General features: G+C 33.5%; 3 protein-coding genes across 3 annotated transcripts; 1 reads left to right on the forward strand and 2 right to left on the reverse strand.

The window, feature by feature from the left end:
* The first annotated feature begins 7466 nt into the window (after nucleotides 1-7466).
* Nucleotides 7467-13016, forward strand: LOC146930118 (fatty acyl-CoA reductase 1-like). The gene is made up of 10 exons (XM_085708275.1): nucleotides 7467-7536; nucleotides 7629-7732; nucleotides 8104-8306; nucleotides 8491-8591; nucleotides 8821-9022; nucleotides 9182-9343; nucleotides 11325-11406; nucleotides 11664-11933; nucleotides 12074-12201; nucleotides 12860-13016. Exons 1-10 carry the CDS (start codon nucleotides 7467-7469, stop codon nucleotides 13014-13016), a joined length of 1479 nt encoding a protein of 492 aa, XP_085564401.1.
* Nucleotides 13017-14860: 1844 nt separating this feature from the next.
* Nucleotides 14861-15275, reverse strand: LOC146930119 (uncharacterized). The gene is made up of 2 exons (XM_085707483.1): nucleotides 15076-15275; nucleotides 14861-14966 (listed from the first exon to the last, which is right to left on the reverse strand). The coding sequence occupies exons 1-2, from the start codon at nucleotides 15273-15275 to the stop codon at nucleotides 14861-14863; spliced, it is 306 nt and encodes a 101-aa protein (XP_085563609.1).
* Nucleotides 15276-17406: 2131 nt separating this feature from the next.
* Nucleotides 17407-18436, reverse strand: LOC146930120 (uncharacterized). Its single transcript, XM_085707484.1, has 2 exons — nucleotides 17902-18436; nucleotides 17407-17504 (listed from the first exon to the last, which is right to left on the reverse strand). Exons 1-2 carry the CDS (start codon nucleotides 18434-18436, stop codon nucleotides 17407-17409), a joined length of 633 nt encoding a protein of 210 aa, XP_085563610.1.
* Nucleotides 18437-19980: the final 1544 nt, after the last annotated feature.

Here is a 19980-nt window from a genome sequence, read left to right on the forward strand (position 1 = left end):
ATGATGTTGGAACATTAAACGGAACATCTGCTTTCTGCAGATCTGGAACTGAAACATCACATAAAAACAGCTTATAGCTAACGCGCTAAAATTCTATATCTGTTATATTTGCCTTGATCTGTCTGTTTTCTGCTAGCTCGATGTTAAAACATCTTACTCGACATTCTGATCATAACATCGTATAAAACACATAAAAGCAAGCCTGCCAGAATTTCATTTGGTATCAGAGCAGGCATCCGACCTGCTACTGGGTGAGCTCTAGGGAAGATAAATTCTGGACTCGTGGACAGATTCAAGGAAGGAGGTAATTGAGTTGTTCTTTTATTCATATATATATGCCTATTAAAGGGGAGTAGTATGGTTTGTTCTGATAATCTGCCGTTGAGGGGGAGCATTATTTTTAACTAGCCTGATAATGTCATGATATTGATTTATTGAAGTATGGCTGGATGTGGGTATGCGTATTCTGGTGACCTGATGTCGTACCATATGTTCTAACATCCTGTTATGAGAATTTATTTTTCTCTGAAATTGGATGTTTATGGGAGTTTATTTCTCACTGGGTTATTCTATGAGGCTGAGTTCTATCTCTATTCTGCTGTATATGCCTCTGATGTTCTAGGAAACGCTTCAACATATCCAACTGTGCATTTCTATTATTTCTTTTGATGTTCATTTGAAGTATGCTAAAATTTGTTACTTTCTTTCAAGATGAGTTCTTGTGTTTAAATGAAAGAAGGTATGATTGTATCCCACTGGTTTGTCTATATGATCTCATATTGTTCTATTCAAGAAATAACCAAATCTATTTGTCTGTGAGAATCATCATTGTGTGTCTCAATCTACTGATGGATCTGAGTACTCATAAGCTGGTGTCAATGGTTCTAACCATGTGTGGAGGAAGGAAATGTTAAAAGAATTTAATGTTGAACAAGATGTTCCAACACTGGGATATTTGAGTACAATTGAGGTTCTGAAGAACACCATGCTGAATAGTGGGATGCTCGCCCTTGAAGGAAATCTGGTGAAGAAGTTTCTGGTGTATGTCTTTCATGTCTGTGACTATCCTCTGAGCAAGAAGTACCAAAAAGTCTATGTTAGAGAAGAATGTGTCAACTTCACTTCCAACACCATCAACAAGTTTCTTGGGGTGGAAGAGACCAAGATTCCTGAGTTAGAGGTGACTGAAAATCAGGTGTGCAAAGAGATCACTGCCAAACAGGTCAAAGTATTTCCTAAGAAGAAAAAGATTTCCTCTGCATATTGTCTATGAAGTATGCTATGCCCAACATGATTGTTGCAACAAACTAGTTCCCTACCACTCATTCCACTGATATTACCACAAGGTTGGGTAAGTTTGTGTATGCTATAGATTCTAAGGCTAAAATTTTTGTGCTTATATCTTTGAACAAACTGTTAAGCATGCCGAACCTAATGTTGTTAAGTTCCCCATAACTTCTCTACCTTGTTGAGTAGTATTATTTTAGACCAGCACCCTAATATTAAGACTGCCTATGTTATTGCTAAGAAGAGGGAATCTCCTCTCATGTTGCACTATAAGTTGTGTGGTGCGGATTATGGTCCAGACATTGTTGGAACATCTGGAAGTGCTCTTGCTGCAGGTCTGATATCTTCTGGAGGTAGATTGTTGAAAGTATTATGTTCTGTCATTTCTGCATTTATGTTGCATGGTAGTATTCTATTTGTGTGCACTCTGGAACATTCATGTTTTTCCTGATGCCATGCTGATGTGCCCAATGAAGTTGAAACATCTCATCTATCTAAACTTCATTTTGGCTCATGAAGTTCTTCCTATAGCACGTCTTTGGTCGGTAATCCTTGTGGTATTCTGTACTTTGATTGGCCTTATGGTTCTATGCATTTTTTTGGACGATATGATATTATGCTAATTTGCGAACTTCTGGTACCTCCTGAAGTATATATGCATGGAGAATTTAAGAAAGACTTACATAATTCTTGATCAATCAAAGATACAGAATAGGAGGGACAGACAAGACTTTGTTTGTCAAAGAAGAAAAGGGGAGACTTATGATAAGACCATACATATATAGATGATGTTGTGTTAGGAGGAATGTCGAACCAGATGGTCCAACATTGTGTTCATCATATGCAATCTGAATTTAGAATGAGACTTATGGGAGAACTGACTTACTTTCTTGGTATACAAGTCAAATAAATGGAAGACACCATATTTATTTTCTAGAGTAAGTATGCAAAGATAGTAAAGTGGTTTGGCATGGACGATACATGTCACAAGAGAACACCAGTCGCCACTCACTTGAAGTTGTCAAAAGATGTAAAAGGGGTTGATGTTGATCAAATCATGTACTGAAGCATGATTGGAAATCTGTTATATCTCACTTCAAGCATCCAATCATGTACTGAAGCATGATTGGAAGTCTTTTATATCTCAATTCAAGCATCAAATCATGTATTGAAGCATGATTGGAAGTCTGTAGGGGTTTGTGCCAGATAGCAAGCTGAGCTGAAAGATGAGTCATCTGAATCAAGTGAAAAGGATTCTGAAGCACATCAATGGGACTAAGTGACTATGAATTTCTATACTCTCACAGTGAAAAGTCCAAATTAATTGGATATTTGATGCTGACTAGGCAGGCAGTGCAGATGACAGAGAAAGTACTCCTGGGGGTTTATTCAAGATTCTGGTATTATTGCTTTCTCCTACTGTTTTGAGAGTTTAACCTTTAGTATTTTTTTGTTGGCATATTTTATGGCTAAAAAGGGGGAGAAAAATTGATGTTTCTTTGCTTATACTCCCTTCTGTATATATGCTCTGCATGTATCTATATATGCCTATTTTTGTGTATGCCTGTTTGATTATGATTGTTGTTGCTGCTACTCTATGTTGTTGCATTTCTTTTGCAACTATTTCAGGTTATGTGTAGATGTTGGCTCTCATGTTGCGACATCTTGATGATTTGTTAGGTCTTCATGTTAGTTTGAGAATCTGTTCTCAGTCATTCTGTGATTTGTACATGTTCCTTGCTGACATTCTCTGATATGTTGGAACATGTCTATGAAGACTGGTGTAGATGTTAGTAGTTGTGCTAAAACATCTCTTTGCTTCTAAGATTCTGTTTTTCTCAGATGTTGTATATGTTCTCTGCAAATGCTCAATCCAACGTTGGAACATGTCTGTGAGTCTCTGTGCAGATGTTGGCACTTAAGCTGCAACATCTTGGTGTAATCCTGAGAATTTATTTTTCTCAGAATTCTAGTGTACATGTTCCCTGCTACTCTTATATTATGGAACATGTCTGGTGACTTCTTGAAGTCTAATTTTTGTGTGTGACCTTTGATAGGTCTGCTAGCATGTATCTGCTGATAAGCTTGCTAGCTTGTGAATATTCCTTTGATATCTTATGCCCAGATCCTGAATCTAATATGTCTATGCATTAGGAGTTTTGAATGATCATATTATCTGTACGCATGTATTCAGGGGGAGTAATGGAATATTCCTGTAAGTATTCACTCATAAGATCTCATATTCAGGGGGAGTGATACTTCTATGTGTGCTTGTGCTTAGACCAAGATGAGTGAAGGATGTTGAGTCAGAAGTTTAAACATTTATATCTATCACTTTTAAGTTGGGAAATTTGTGTTTCCTGACTTCTATTTGCTGTTGGTGATAGTTCTCTGAAGGCATCCAAGTCTGTCACATGTAAGTATAGGAATTTAGGTTTCTGTGCTTCTATGGTTGGTTGGTGACAGTACTATGAAGGTATGGGAAATTTATTTTTTCCCTTGCCTCTATGTGTGGCAGGTACTCCTGTCTGATGTGCTAAAGGATGTTGGAACATCCTATGTCTGTAGCTTTGGAACTTGAATGTTCCTCTGCTCTTGAGAGAGCTTGCATCTATCATCTTCTGTGTTGGAAGTTATCTTCCTTGATTGTAGCATTGGAAATTAGTTTTCCACTGCTCTTGAGAGAAATATGGTTCTCTCTTCATCATCTGTACAAGAACTTTGGTTCCCTAGTTGTAGCTCAGGAATTTATTTTTCCTTAGCTCTGGAGATTGTGCTACTGATCTGATCCGCTGCTACATGTCTCTGATCCAGTGTAATACCTCTGCCAGCTTAAGCTGTGATTGAAGATTTGTGAGGTATTCTATGTATGCACACTTTTGCTCTTTCTAGAGTGATACTATCTGCTACGTCTTCTTCTTGAATATGTGTTCGTGATGACTTGAGGAAGTTTATCTATGGTGTCTCTTTAGATTCTGTGTGCTAGCTGTTTCTTCATTGGTGTGTGCTCATGCTCTTGGAGGAATGGTATTTATGTATCCCTCGGTTTCATAAGTATTGGCCTTAATTTGTTTTAGCCAAAAATTTGCCAAAGGGGGAGATTGTTGGGTATTTGTGTTGGCTGCATTATTGCTAAAACAAATATCCTTGTCCTGTAAGTTGGAACCAATGTTCTAACATGTGGTTAGGCATCTCTGCAAGATGCTGGATAAATGTGCTGGATGATGATGTAACATGTCCATTTTGCAGTTACTTTTCTTCATAGTTGCGAATGAAGAAATGTATGTGTGGTATCTCTCTACCTTGTCTGAATGATCTAAGATTTGTTTTAACAACAAATAAATCCAAAGGGGGAGACTGTTGGAGTATTTGGGTATTGGCTTCATTGTTTCTAAAACAAATACTCGTGTATGTTGGATACAATGTTCCAACATCTTGGCACGGTTCAGTGTGTCCGGTTCATGTGGCTTGGTTTACGCAATCTTTATCTCAGTAAGGAAACCACGCCCTATTTCTTGTTCACCAAGCAGCGCGTTATTGTCCAGAATAAACTGGAAGATTTGTTTCTAAAATATAAACAATATTTTAGATTTCCTTGGTGGTGTATATGGAAGTTCCTAAAAATGTTCCTACTTTTTAGGGGTTACCATATTTGTAAAATATATTTTCAAAACAAATTTTAGAAAAAATATTTTCTGAAGAATATTTGTTTCAACATATTTCTGATGAGAATATTTGATACAAATATATGTTTAGCCTATTACGAAAATGCCCATGCTTTGAAAGGCTATATAAGGAAGACTTGTACCCTAGTTTTATTTACCAATTCAAGAATATTGGATTGAGTCATTAGGGTTTCAACTCAGGCGTTATTTGTGAGCCTCTCTTTGTATCACCTTGATGCATCGAGATGGACTTTTAGTTGAGTTGTAATTTATCAAAACCATCAATTTGTAAAAGAATAGATTTTTAGGGTTTTGAGTCGTCTTCCATGTATTCTACTCTTGTATCATGTTGATGCAGGTTTAGAATCTTTACTGTATTCTTTCTTGTGTCATGTTAGATACTTGCTTAGGACTGGTTTTGTGAGTATTGATACTCTTGTGCATCAAACCGAAGTTGTGAAACAAGGTTTGGTTGTTTGTGTTGGAAGGTAACTTCTACTTTTTATTGTGTTTGAGGTCTGATAGGTCACTGGGGTAGTGATTGACCATTAGGATAGTGAGATGGGATCTCAGATCTAGGAGTTCCTAGGTTGAAGTCTATACGGGTAGGTCCTAGGTCATAGAGTGTCAACGAGGAGTTTGCTGAGAGCTATTGAATATGGACTACACTAGTGGATTTCCTTCCTGGCTTGGTAGCCCCCAGATGTAAGCGTGTTGTGCTGAACTGGGTCAACAAACTCACTGTGCCTTTTAATTCGCTGTCGTTTATTTTTCTGTTTGTTTATGCTTACTGTCAGAATGATGTTGGAACATTAAACGGAACATCTGCTTTCTGCAGATCTGGAACTAAAACATCACATAAAAACAGCTTATAGCTAACGCGCTAAAATTCTATATCTGTTATATTTGCCTTGATCTGTCTGTTTTCTTGTAGATCGATGTTAAAACATCTTACTCGACATTCTGATCATAACATCGTATAAAACACATAAAAGCTAGCCTGCCGGAATTTCACAATGTATTCAAATTTGATCAAAGATTCTCAATGAAGATTAATGTGTTGGCACTTCTTCAAACACCAAATCTTTTCTTTTCTCCCATTTAGGGACCTTAGCTTTTAAAAAAATTATGATACTTCGTGTATTTAAACTGTGCTAAAACTTTGATAAATTCTATAGCAAACACTTAAAAAAAATCTTACAAACTTTTAATCTTAAAATTTCACAAGTGTTTATAATCCAATTGAGCTTGACTTAATTTACCACTCTTTGAGTCTTAAGTGTGAACACAAATCATATTTATTTGTAATCTTTGATCGTAGAAGTCCTCATGGTGGGGCAGCCTTTGCAATCTAGTGTGAATATAATGAAGAATCCTTTGGAAGTGAGGGAACAAAATTAGCCTAGGATTGTGGGGTGAACACGATAACTCTTTGTGTTGTTCTCTTCTCTCTTCTTTGTTTATCTTTCTTTACTTTGTTTTAGTTTCAAAGTGATGATGGAAAACTTTAAGATATCAAAAGTCGAAGAAATGTTTTAGAGGACTAGAACAAAAAATTGAAATATTTATATGAATCAAAAACATCTTTAACGTACAAATTTACAATGCATGAATTACAATAAATCTCTAAGATATTTATTAACTCGGATCCATTCAATGCACATTGGGGTCACTTGACCCCACTTCTTTAATTATTTATTAACTAATAATATGATAATTTTATGTTTTGCCCTCACATGAAAATTGTGGTTGACCCCACCAGAAGGCCACTAATGAAGATACATACACAAATTATTACTTTATTATTATTATTATTATTATTATTATTATTATTATTATTATTAAACATTCACAAATTATTTATGGCGTTCCTCTTATAATAATTATTTATAGTGTTAAAATATTGCTACTAAATATGAGAATACTGCGTTCAAAAAAGCAATGTCAACGATACCTAAACCTAATATTTCAACTTTCAAGATGGAGAGACAAAAGAACGGGGCTTCAATAAAATTTAAAAGGTTTATTAAGGAATAAAAAATAATACAAAGGAAAAATTAAATCTTTTCACTCCTTTTTTTATATGTTTACTCCTTTTCTATGTCTCCTAATTTTAAATTGTTTTATGATATACATTGATTGCAATATATTTGATAGTATTAAAAAATAAAAAAGTTACTACTTTTTAAAAAACATGAAGACATATAGAGGGTAATTATAATTCATATATGTTAATTTGTTTTTATTTTTTAGATATACAATATTCATAATTTTCAATTTTTTTACTTGCATTTATATATATTTTATTCATAAATATTTTAGATAAATAATCATGCTCCCACTAGCTAACATTTCTGGATCCGTTAGTGTATAATAGTAAAAAAAAGTAAAATACATGAATTTCAAGTCTTGATTAAGGGTACACACCGGAAAGAAAAAAAAAAAATACATGTATAAATATGGTACTTGGCATGCCATAATAAGCATTACCAATCAGAATCGTTTACATACATAATGAACTCACAAGACTTCCTGAAGGGAAAGACTATTTTAGTGACAGGAGCAACTGGCTTCTTAGCAAAAGGTACTAGTATTTAGCATAGATTGTAATATATATAATAAATCATTTAAAATATCACTATATATTATTATGTTTGTATTTATCTTTATGTGCAGTTTTTGTTGAAAAGATACTAAGGATCCAACCAGATATAAAAAAACTGTATCTACTCGTAAGAGCTTCAAAGACTGACTTGGCTGAACACCGTTTGCAAAATGAGGTGCATCGTCAATCTTCATTTCTTTTTATTGATATCAAGATCTTTTGTATTTTTTCCAAATATAGTTCATGCTGCACAATGACGTGTTTTTAAATTTTTTATTATTATTTTTAAAGTTTAAAGTAATATTAATTGTTTTGTTAAAATTATCTCTAACTATTTGGTACAAAGATGAAAATGATGTAGAATAAGTTAGTTAATATTTAAGAGTATTACAGGAAAAGGGTACTGCAGGAAGAAAAAAAAAATATTACATCAAAAATAGTAAATTATATTGATTATTTTAGTATGTGTACACAAAAATAAAACGAAATTAAAAAGTAAACAGAGGTTATTTTCTGACTTAAATTTCTTGAATTGTCCAATAACAGGTGTTTGAAATTGATTTATTTCGGGTGTTGCGAGCAAAGTGGGGTGAAAAGTTTAGTTCTTTCATATCAAAGAAAGTTGTTGCAATAGCAGGAGATGTTGCTGTTGAAAATTTGGGAATAAAAGATGATAACATTTTAAATATGATGTTTGAAGAGATAGACCTTATTGTCCATTTTGCTGCATCCACCAAATTTGACGAAAGGTGAAATCTAATTTTAAAAATAATATAAAGTAAAAGAATAAAAGTTAAAACTAATTATTGTCAAATAATATAAAGTAAAGTAATAAAAGTTTTTTTTTTTTTACACATAAAGTAATAAAAGTTAAAACTAATTGTTGTCAAATTAATTTATTCATTTAAGATATAATACTCTATTTCACTATAGGTTTGACATATCGATGGGTGTTAATACAAAAGGTCCTTTACATGCCATGAACATCGCAAAGAACTGCAAGAGAATAAAGGCTTTTCTGCATATATCTACCGGTAAAGTATTTAACCAAAATTCCAAAAAGCATCAGTCTATTGCAAGAAAAATTTACTTATTAATAACAGAAAGCTTAAGACGAAAAATGTAAAATTTATCTCTAAGCATATATATATTCAAGTTTAAAATTGGAAATAATCAGTTTCATTTTTTTGTCTGTAATTTATATGATTCAAGTTTTTCTAATATAACGTAAACATTGTAACTTCTTTTATTCATTCATTCTAGCATATGTATGCGGAGATGCTAAAGAAGGACATACACTTTTAAGAGAGACACCATTCAAGATGGATCAATCCCTAAAAGGGACCTCAAATTTGGACATACACAAAGAAATGAATTTGTTGGAGAGAAAATTAGTTGAACTCAAAGCAATGAATGCGGATCTAAATACAACTAAATGGGCAATGAAAGATTATGGAATGGGAAGGTTCATCACATTCTAATTGTGTTGTTTCTTTTTTATTCTTTTTTTTTTTTGACCAATTCTTTTTTATTCTTTTATGAAATTCTTTTATTCTGCATGGTTATGTATCTAATATATATATTTTTTTTTATCCAATTTAAACTATATATAATTCAAAATTAGAGCAAATTTGCACGGATGGCCAAATACATATACATTCACAAAAGCAATGGGAGAGATGCTTTTAGGGCATCATAAAGATGAAGTACCATTGATCATTATACGCCCTACGATGGTAACTAGTACAAGCAAGGATCCCTTTCCTGGTTGGATTGAAGGTTTAAGGTATATATCATATTCACACAACACACAAATTTAATATTTTTTTAATTGCCAATATACTATCATGCCATTTTATTATAATAGTTCTTAAAATATCTCTTCAAAAATTATTTATAAAGTTATGTGATTGAATGCATGTGTATTTACACAAATATTAGTACATATATACAACTTAGGCTCCTTTCAAAAAATAAAAAAAAAAACCATAGAATTAAACACCTATTTAGTTCCCTATCTCTATTGTGAGGTTCATATTGGTGGGGTAACAAAAAAAATGTGAATATTGATTCTTTAATTTGATTAATTGGTAGCAAATTGGTAATTTTCATCTATATTGTTAGCCAAAGTAAATATTTATGACACGTGACGCTGACACTTAATCACATCTTCATGTGTCACAGATGTTGACTTTGACAAACAAAATGGTTGGAAAAAACTAACTACCATTTACTCAAATTAAAGGATCAACATGCACTTTTGATTTTGTTAAGGGATCAATATAAACCTCACATTCCCTCAAAAAAAAAAAAAAATATAAACCTCACAAATCTTATTTAGTTGTTAATGAGTAGACTCATCCGCGAAATCGTGGATTCAACTTCAATTAAAGGACCAACATGCACTTTTGTTTTTGTTAAGGGATCAATATGAATTCACCTCACAAATCTTATTTAGTTGTTAATGAGTAGACTCGTCTGCAAAATCGTGGATTCAACTTCTGCAGTCAATATAAGGATATCTTTGTCAACGTTCGTTGAGTCTTGAGGTCTGCACCGACTCTTATGAGTCTCCAAAACCCAACTCCCCCAAACTTTGTTCTATGTGAAAAAATATATAAAACTTAAACACAAATATAGTTTTTTGTTTTTGTAAGCAACAATTTATTGATAAGGAGTTCTCAATCCATTACAAGACAAATCAAATCATGCTTGTAACATCTTCAAACATTCCAGAGGATACAACAATCACCAGGCTGCAAAATCCAAACCTGCTCTACCTCCTATTTCCGACAACACTCAATACATTACACAAGCAGCCCATAAATACAAAATTGTTTCTTGTACTCATAGTACCCAAACAACCGTCCTCAAATGGCCAAACTCAATCTTTGATTTCTAATTCCCCAAAGAGACAAATCATTATGCACTATCTGTACTAGCAGTAGCAGATCACTATGTGAGACAAAAGACACACCCAACCATTGATACACCAAGAAAATATATCGGTAAGGAAGATAAAAGTAAATTTAACAAAAAGCATCTTCCCACACAAGAATATAATCTTCTCTGGAAAGCTTTCACAACCGGCTCCCACGAGGATTAGCACTGACGGCAATTCCCAGGAATTTAAACGGAATTGAGCCTGTGCAACAAGACAGGAAATCAAATGCTAGTTCCAGCTCTCTATCCTCCACGTTAATTCCCATCACAAAACTTAGATTTCTTCTTTTATGGTAAAGGTTTTTATTGCAAGTTCTTAAATTTTATTACAAGACAAATTCTTTTTTAACCATCAACAAAAAATGGAGAGAGTTAGTCGTAATGAGTTGACAACAATCAAATTTGCTTATAATTGACAACGGATAAAGTATATTATATTTATGACATAAATAATGGAACATTAATAAATGGTTTTAATCAACACGTCAACTCAACCCAACCTTTCCCTCAAAAAAAAAAAAAACTCAACCTAGACAACTCTATCCGTTTGTTGAAGGGTAACTTAATTGTCACTTTAGATTTTGTTGATGAATTGTTGTTTGTAAAATTGTAACAAATTGTTTTATTTTTTATTGACAAATGTTAATATAATTAAATAATCGTTTCTTCAAAAAAAATGTAATTAAATAATCCTTACGTTATCATTTTCTATTTCGCCGTATTTGGACCCCCGATCCTTAACTATTCCTCAAACAAATTATTAAATGTTTGATTTCTTGATAAATGAATCGTTAGATAACAAATTGTTTTAATTTGTGTTTCAGAACTATTGACAGCGTGATATATAGGATTGGTCAAGGGAAACTGAAATTCTTTCTTGGCAATCCCAACACAATTTTAGATGCAGTAAGTATATGTGTACTACTCTTTGGATCTAGTATTTGTATGCGTTCTTTCACTAGTATCACAATAACAATACATAATAAAGGTTACAAGCAAATATAAGTAAAACATAATGGACTAAACTAATAACTTAAAAAATTTAAAAGGCGCAATAGTATATGCACAATAACTTATTATTTAACAGTTCAAACTCATGATTTATTAATTAACGCATGCATTTGTATGCGTTCTTTAACTTTACTTTGGATAACGATATACAGATACCTGCAGACATGGTCATCAATTGCGTGATTGCTGCCATTGTTATGCACTCAAATCAAGCTCCTACGAATTTCATCTACCATGTTTCTTCATCATTAAGAAATCCTCTCAAATTATCTGATGTATGGAACATTAGCCATCATTATTTCATGAAAACCCCTTGCATAAATCAAAATGGAAAGCCAATAGTCATTTCCAAGGGTATTGTGGTGAATAGTTTTGTTGCTTTCAACATTTATATGATAGTCCGATATATCTTGCCACTAATGGTACGTTGCACTAATATCATAGCCTTTTTTTTTTTTTTTTACCAAATTCATATTATAGCCTGACAACAACCTAATCATTCTTCCAACTGTTTACTTTTTATACTAATTAATCATATTTACATGTTTGACACATTTTCAAGGTCTTAAATTTGGTGAACAAAATTTGTCGCCATAGCTTCCAAGATGTCTATGAGAAGAAAAGCATAAACATTAGCATGATGGAACGATTGGCAAAACTATACAGACCATTTGTGTTTTTTAAGTCTGTGTACGTAATTTTACGGACTTTAACAAATAATCCATCAAATTACTCACCGGTTTTGTAGGACATGCTCAAATAGGTCCTTGAAATTATATATGAGTACTTCGAAAAGTTATCTGACTCAATTCAATTGTTAAGTTTGTTTCTGTAATTAATTTAAGGATAATGATGTTTATCCCCAAAAAGCTTTCCCGACCGTTATCCCGACTTTTATCCTTTTGTTGTGTGTATGCCATGCCTCCCATGTTTTCCGGCAATAACTAAATTCTATTGGCTAAGCAGTTTTCGGGATGGTTTCAGGTTGTTTTTTTTTCGGGAGGAATAGCACTACTGTTAATTTAATCAATTACTAACAACTCACTATCAGTTGCCTCTCAAAAAAAAAAAAAAAAAAAAACTCGCTATCAGTTTGTTCCTATATGTTTTATCCACTTATTATCAATTAGTCTCTAACATATTTTTTAAAGGATTAATAACAAATACTTTTGATAGAGTCAGAAATCTTTTTGAAATATTTGTAAAATCAAGGATTTATTTTATAGCGCTTACAAAGTTAGAAAATTTGATGGTCTATTCCCCCTTTGATTAATTTAGTAGAAAATCTGATCTACCTGATTCAACTATTGTCATAATTATGAAACATTTTTATTATTTTTCATTTCAGTTTTGATGACACCAACACGGAAATTTTAAGGATGGCAACAAAGGATCATCTCAAGGCCGAGAATGAAGCATTGAACTTTGACCCCACTAGCATTGATTGGACAGATTATATGATGAATATACACATTCCTGGTCTCCTTAAGTCTCAAACAAAATAGTCTTGAAATCGTATATTACCTCAAAATGGTTGGCTACATCTCATATTAATCTAGAGCTTTGAGTTTGAATAAAATAATTATATTCAAAAGTGAGAACCATAAACAACGTATGAGAAAGTATGTACCTGAAAGAATGGAAATTATAAGGTTGTTGTTGTATAATATTGTTGATTATTGATAAAGAAAATGTTTAGTGTAAATCTCATATGAATATGTACACCTTTAAATCCTCTCAAAAAAAAAATGTACACCTTTAAATAAAGAGAAAAAGAGAGTGGTGTAAATGATGTGATAGTTTGTTGAATGAATGTATGAAAAGGGCAGCACTTGGGTGTCTTTGCCTTTGATGTCTTTGGGTGTCTTTGTCTCTATCTCTCTCCTAACCAATAATTCTCTCTCATCTAAATAATTTATTTTAATCATTCAATCATCACTCACTTTCATCTAAAATACACTAAAGTCACCAAAGTCACCCAACACAAAGTCACTGAAGTGCCACCTGAAAATGTGGAGTGCTGAAATCAAGGTCGGCTAAAACATAAGACGGCCTAGACCCTTGCTTTTAGGCCCTCCAAAAAATTACATTTTTTAAGGGATTTTAAGTTTCCAAACCAAATAATGAAATGATTAATATTTTTTTCACCCTATTTTATTCTTGCACGCCCTTTTTTTTCTCTCGAAAATACACTTTGTTCGGATTCTGTAATAAGAAACAGATTCGTAGGTGTTTTCGGATTGTATAATAAAAAATATAACATGATAAATAAAAACTATATTGTAATTGATATTAAAGGTCTCTGCTGACTGTCATACAATCCTCGCATAAACTGCAAAGCAATTTCAGAGATTGTATAAGCGGCCAGCAGTGACCATTATATCATAAACACTCCTAACTAAAAAAAGAGCAGGAAAAAGTAAGAAACGATGAGAAATGAAGAATGGGTGAATATGTTGAAGCATACAACGCTATTTATAGCCATAAACCTATCCTAGACTATATCTACAATCAAATAAAATGTATACAATGCATAAACTGACCAAAAATGCATTAAACACGCCACAAACCGTCCAAACCTTAGGTGTAACGCCACAATCCACACAGTCTGGGAGGTTTCAAATTATACAATCTGACACTATCTAAAACCTTTCAGATTGTATAATCTTAACAGTCGCAGACAGTGTTTAAGTTTGATTTTTAGAGGGTTTTAATGGTGAATGCCATAGGAAGAAAAAGGGTAAAAAAATATAATTAAACGACATAAAACAACATAATAACAAAAGTGATGAAATTTCTGGGAATGTGTTTGAAGAGGGGTTTTTGTACTTGATCCAGTTGGGTTGCCAACTAACATATTTCGATCGGAATATCAACTAGATCAAGTTCACAACAACCTCTTTGTAATCAGATCTGCAACATGATGATGAAAGGTAAAGTGTTTCAAGAGGATGCTTTGAGTTAGATCATGCTGACTTGCCAACTGCCATATTCCTATTGCCAAGACATCAAGATCTAGCTCATAGCAACCTCTTGGTGTTCATATCTTTTGAATGATTTTTCAAAGTTTTTTGTTTTGTTTTACAACAAATGAACAGAGCACACCAATTTATAGAAGTTTAGGTGCGTTCTTAGACCACTGAAACTGTCGGTGCAATGTGGACCACATGGAAAACCTGTGATGGACGGGTTCATATTATATAATTCGAACCTGACTTGCATCTTACAAAACAAGAGTTTTAACACAGTGAATTTAATTTCAGCGACGTACAGTAAATATAACAATTTCAAATATACTAGAGACATAATTCAACAACGTAAAACACATGATAAAATAAAAAATAACAAATCACGGATCAGCTAAACTAATTTCTTCATCTGGTTTCTCCAATAGAGCCCTGATCTCTTCGTAGTTTCTAGGCCGAATCAAACTTTTATGAATATCTTCAACAGATCTGCCAATGAAGCGTCTAACTCGATTGGTCCTTTAGCACTGTACTGACCAAATATCGAGAGCATGATTCTCACGTCTTGTCAATCCTAAGCTTCATCCTGTTGAACTACACTCTTTCAGTTGATTCGGTCGATGGACGTCTATACTCAACGCCATCCACCCCCTTGTGTCTATGGTTGATTTGATTCAGCTGATCCTTCAACTCGAAGAGTGTGACATCATTCCGAACTTTGAAAATATCGGGTGGTTTTCCCCAGTTGTAGTAAATTGCAGCTAGCTTGGTGTTCGAATCAAAGACATCAATGTCCATGATTTTTTTGGTGTGGTTTACTCCTTATGAAGACATGTACACTAATTTATAGATGTTTTAGGGTATTGTGGACCACATAAACTGTCGGTACAATGTGGACCATATAAAAAAAATCTAAACAGGTTCGGATATTGTGTAATCCAAAATTTCCCTCACTTCATAAAGTACGAGTTTTAACACATTATTGAAGCAGTTAGGATTTTATTATTCAAATGTATCTGAAACAGTTTTAAATTGTATAATCTGAACCACCGCAGAGTGTCTAGAACAGTTTCAAAGGGTTTTACCAGTTTTAATGGCTGGTCAGATTCTTTGAACATGTTTTTTGACCCATATTAACGAATTGTTACATTCTATGCGAAACCCAGACATAATTTATATATATATATATATATATATATATATATATATATATATATATAAACTTTTGTAAAAAAAAAAATCTTAGTTTATTTTTTAAAATATAATTTTTATTATGTTATTATTTCTTACTTTTTTTGTAATGTTGAGAAAAAGCCACGTTTCTTTGTTAGGTCTCATTTTAATGTTTGCTTTAGAACTCACATTGGCTCTGTTTGGCAAGACAAAAATATTAGCTTATAGCTTATAACGGATAGCTTATAAGCTCGTATGACAAATAAAGCCCCGTTTGGTAACGGTCTTTTTACAATGAGCTTATAACTAATTTCAGGAGCTTATAGCTTATTTTTCAGACGCTATTTCAAGTAGCGTTGGAGCTTATAGCTTATAACTTATCATATTTTCTTCCATCTTTACCCTTATTGATTTATCTAATATCCATTTCTACCCCTTTATAATTTATTTAATGTTACTTTATATATTTTGTTTTGACTAACATTTTTTTTAAAGATTGTTTTGACTAACATGTTACGATTATATATATATATATATATATATATATATTTAACAAAGTGTTAGGTTTATATTTTTTTTAAACAATATATTCTTTTTTTTTTTACATTTTACGTTTCTTTTTTTTTTGACGTTAAAGACAATTTCAATAACCAAAGTCTGGCAATAAATCAAATGCCAAGACTGTAGAAATACAAAGCAGAGTTTCTTCTACCCATATGCAATCTAAATTCTTAAGAGCATATTTAGCTAAATAATGAGCAGCTTGGTTGGCTTCACGCCTAACATGCAAAAAATTTAAACTACCAAAACTACCCTTAAAACTAATACGATCTCGAATAATAGAGCCAACATAGTTGGAAGATTGTTGGTGATCATTCAACGCTAAAACCACATTAGAAGCATCTGATTCTGCGATAAGATTCAGAAAAGACATGTCTTTTGCAAATTCCAAACCCTTCCGCATAGCTAAGTTACGTTTATAATAATACATATATTGTTACCTTTTTTTTTTCTTAAAAAAAAATATGTTGTTACGCTTCTTTTTAAGGCACATATATGTGCATTGTTAGTTAAATTTAACATTTTTATGGTTAGTTTATAGTTTATAATTTTATTCTTTGATTTATAATTTAAAATGGATAGATAGAAACATATTTTATTTTTCTTAAAGAAAAAAGAAATATATTTTATTCTTAAATTTCTTTGTTAGTTAAAACTTAAATGAATACAAGTTTAAAATAAAATTTCAGTGGAGAATATTAATTTAATAATAGTGTATAATATATATATATATATATATATATATATATATATATATATATACATATATATATATATATATATATATTAGAATAATAAATTTAAATTTACTAAATTTTAAGCATTCTAAATATTTTTTTTAAAGAAAATATTTTAAATATCAATTGATATAAATTTTTTTATGAATTAAAATTGTCCTTTTATGTCATTTTACGTTTATGAGGTAGTTGAACCACTAATTTTACCAAACACTTCAATTAGTTTATCAGCTATCACTCATTAGTCATCAGCTATAAGTTTTTTTTTTTGAACAACCAATGTTATTAAACAAGCAAATCCATGAGAAAAGGAAAATGTTGTTGAACAGAACAGTACAAAATTCCCAGCGCCAAAGCTTAGGAACACAACACGCAGAAAATAAAAAACCTCCCCACAAGCCAAACTGTATAAGGCGTGAACTAACAGGAGGAAAAAACATCTGCAAATAAAACAAAGCCTATAGTTGACCAAATACATGGGCACCTAACAGGACCAAATCTGCCGAAGCCTCATCCTGAAAAAACACACCAACAGAACGGACCCTCTCCAAGCTATCTAAGAAGACATTCACGAGGATTCCAACACCATTCATAAAACAAGCTCGTACCAATCTTAAGTCGATGTAGGCTCCAAGACCACGATAAAACTTTAATATTCTCCACCACCGCCTCAACATCAAACGTCCCATTATTGAAAATAATATCATTCCTTGACTTCCAAATCTCCCATAAAGACGCATGCCAAATTAACCAAAAACCTTGTCGAAGTATTTTAGTGGACACCTCTTTCGACCAACATTCCAAATGTACCAAAAGGTTATTAGGAATAATAAAATTACAATTTAACCAACACATTTGCTTTCTCCAAACTCTTTGAACCTCTTCACAATGCAAGAATAGATGCACCTCCGTTTCATCGCTTACACCGCACACAACACAACTTCTCGGACTACCTTCCTCCAAAACCCCTCTAGCCGCCAAGTTACCTCTAGTTGGAATCCGGTTAATAAGAGTAGCCCACACAAAAGCCAAAACTTTCGCCATTGCCCGGGACTTCCAAAGATGATCGAACACCACCTTCTCAAGACCATTCAATTCCCCATCTACCAACCACAAGCCCTCCAACAATTTATAGCAAGAGTTAACCATGAAAACCCCCTCCTTCCCCGGGCGCCACCTCCACACATCCGACCCCCCACCTAACCTCACCCCCTCCAACAAACCCAACAAATTTTGAAGGTTAGCTCTTTCCCACTCAAAAAGTGCTCTCCTCCAAGTAAACTCCCAAACTCTTCCTTCCCCACTTCCAATCCCCACTTCACCTATACTAATATTTTTATGGGTTGACAAAGCATAAAGTCTCGGAAAAAGATTACGGAGAACCCCTTCAGAATGCCATTTATCATTCCAAAAACTCGTATTCATCCCATCTCCCAATTTACGAACTACCTTTGTAACAAACCAACTATCCCCTCCACCACCTTCCATCTTCATCAAATCCTTCCACCAATTAGAAGCCACACTACACCGAATCTCTCCACTCGATACCCCCAAGGCCACTACACCCTCCCCATACTTATCTTAAAGCACCTTCTTCCATAAAGATCCATTATCCGTAAGAAGCCTCCATCTCCATTTCGCTAGTAAGCTTATATTAACTAGCCTAATATCCCTCACTCCCAACCCCCCTTTTAACCTTGGTTGACAAACTCTCGACCACTTCACCCAACATAGCCTCCTCCTCCCCATCACCCCTCTGCAAAGGAACTTTCTTTGGTGTGACACAATCAACTTCACCACCTTAGCCGTCATCTTCATCAAAGAAAGGTAGAAAATAGGAATAGAATTAAGCACCGAGTTTAGAAGAACAATTCGTCCTCCCAAACTAATATACCTATTTCCCCAAGAAAGAAGTCTTCGCCTCAAATGTTCCACCAAAGGTTCCCAAGTCTCCACTCTTCTAGGATTAGCCCCCACCGGAAGACCCAAATACATAAATGACACCGTTCCTTGTCTACAATTCAAAAATAAACAAGCTCTTTCCATAAAATCCAGAGGCACATTAACACCAATTAAACAACTCTTGTGTAAGTTCACTTTGAGACCCGAAACCAACTCAAAACCCCTCAAAATCGCCTTTAATGTCCAAAGGTTCTCCACACTAGATTTGCCAATACAAATAGTATCATCCGCATATTGTAGACGTGAGAGTGATACCCCCCCTTTTGACTTCAAAACCTTCAAACATATTACGATCCACCATATTCCGCATCAACCCACTAAACCCTTCCGCCACAAGAAGAAAAAGAAATGGAGCTAAAGGATCACCTTGTTTCAAAGTCTCATATTCCACCAAACACACATGCTTTCATCCAATCCCTCCATTTATCACAAAACCGGCACCTTCTCAACATGTACTCCAAAAAGCCCCAATCCACCGAGTCGTAGGCCTTTTCAAAATCCACTTTAAGAATTAAGCACTCCTTTTTCTTTCTTTTTGCAAGATCCACCACCTCATTGACTATTAATACCCCTTCCACCAAATGTCTCCCTTTTAAAAACGTCGATTGAGAAGCGGAAATAATAGGACTCATCACCTTAGCTAACCGCGCAGCTAGCACCTTGGAAAGCAACTTATAGATACTTCCCAAAAGAGAGATTGGCCTAAAATCTTTCACACAAGACGGATTCTTTACCTTTGGAATTAATGCCACGAAGTACGATAACAAGCCTCTCGGTAAAGCCCCATTACCATGAAATTGATCAAAAAAGATCCTAATTTCATGTTTTATTAGATACCAAAAGTGCTTGAAAAAAGCAAAGTTAAATCCATCCGGACCCGGATTTTTATCACCATCACTATCCTTCACTACCTTCTCTATCTCTTCCATCAAAATAGGTGCAATCAAAGACCTATTATCAATTTCATTATAGAGGAAAAGGTTGGCATTTTTGAGAAACACTTTTTCTCCATTCTTATGACGTCACAACCATCATTGCATTTGAACATAGTCTTTTCATGTCCCCTCTAA

This window comes from Medicago sativa, chromosome 4, assembly GCF_051527215.1.
Source record: "Medicago sativa cultivar Bolivia chromosome 4, Bolivia_mono, whole genome shotgun sequence".
Classification (NCBI taxonomy): Eukaryota; Viridiplantae; Streptophyta; class Magnoliopsida; order Fabales; family Fabaceae; genus Medicago; species Medicago sativa.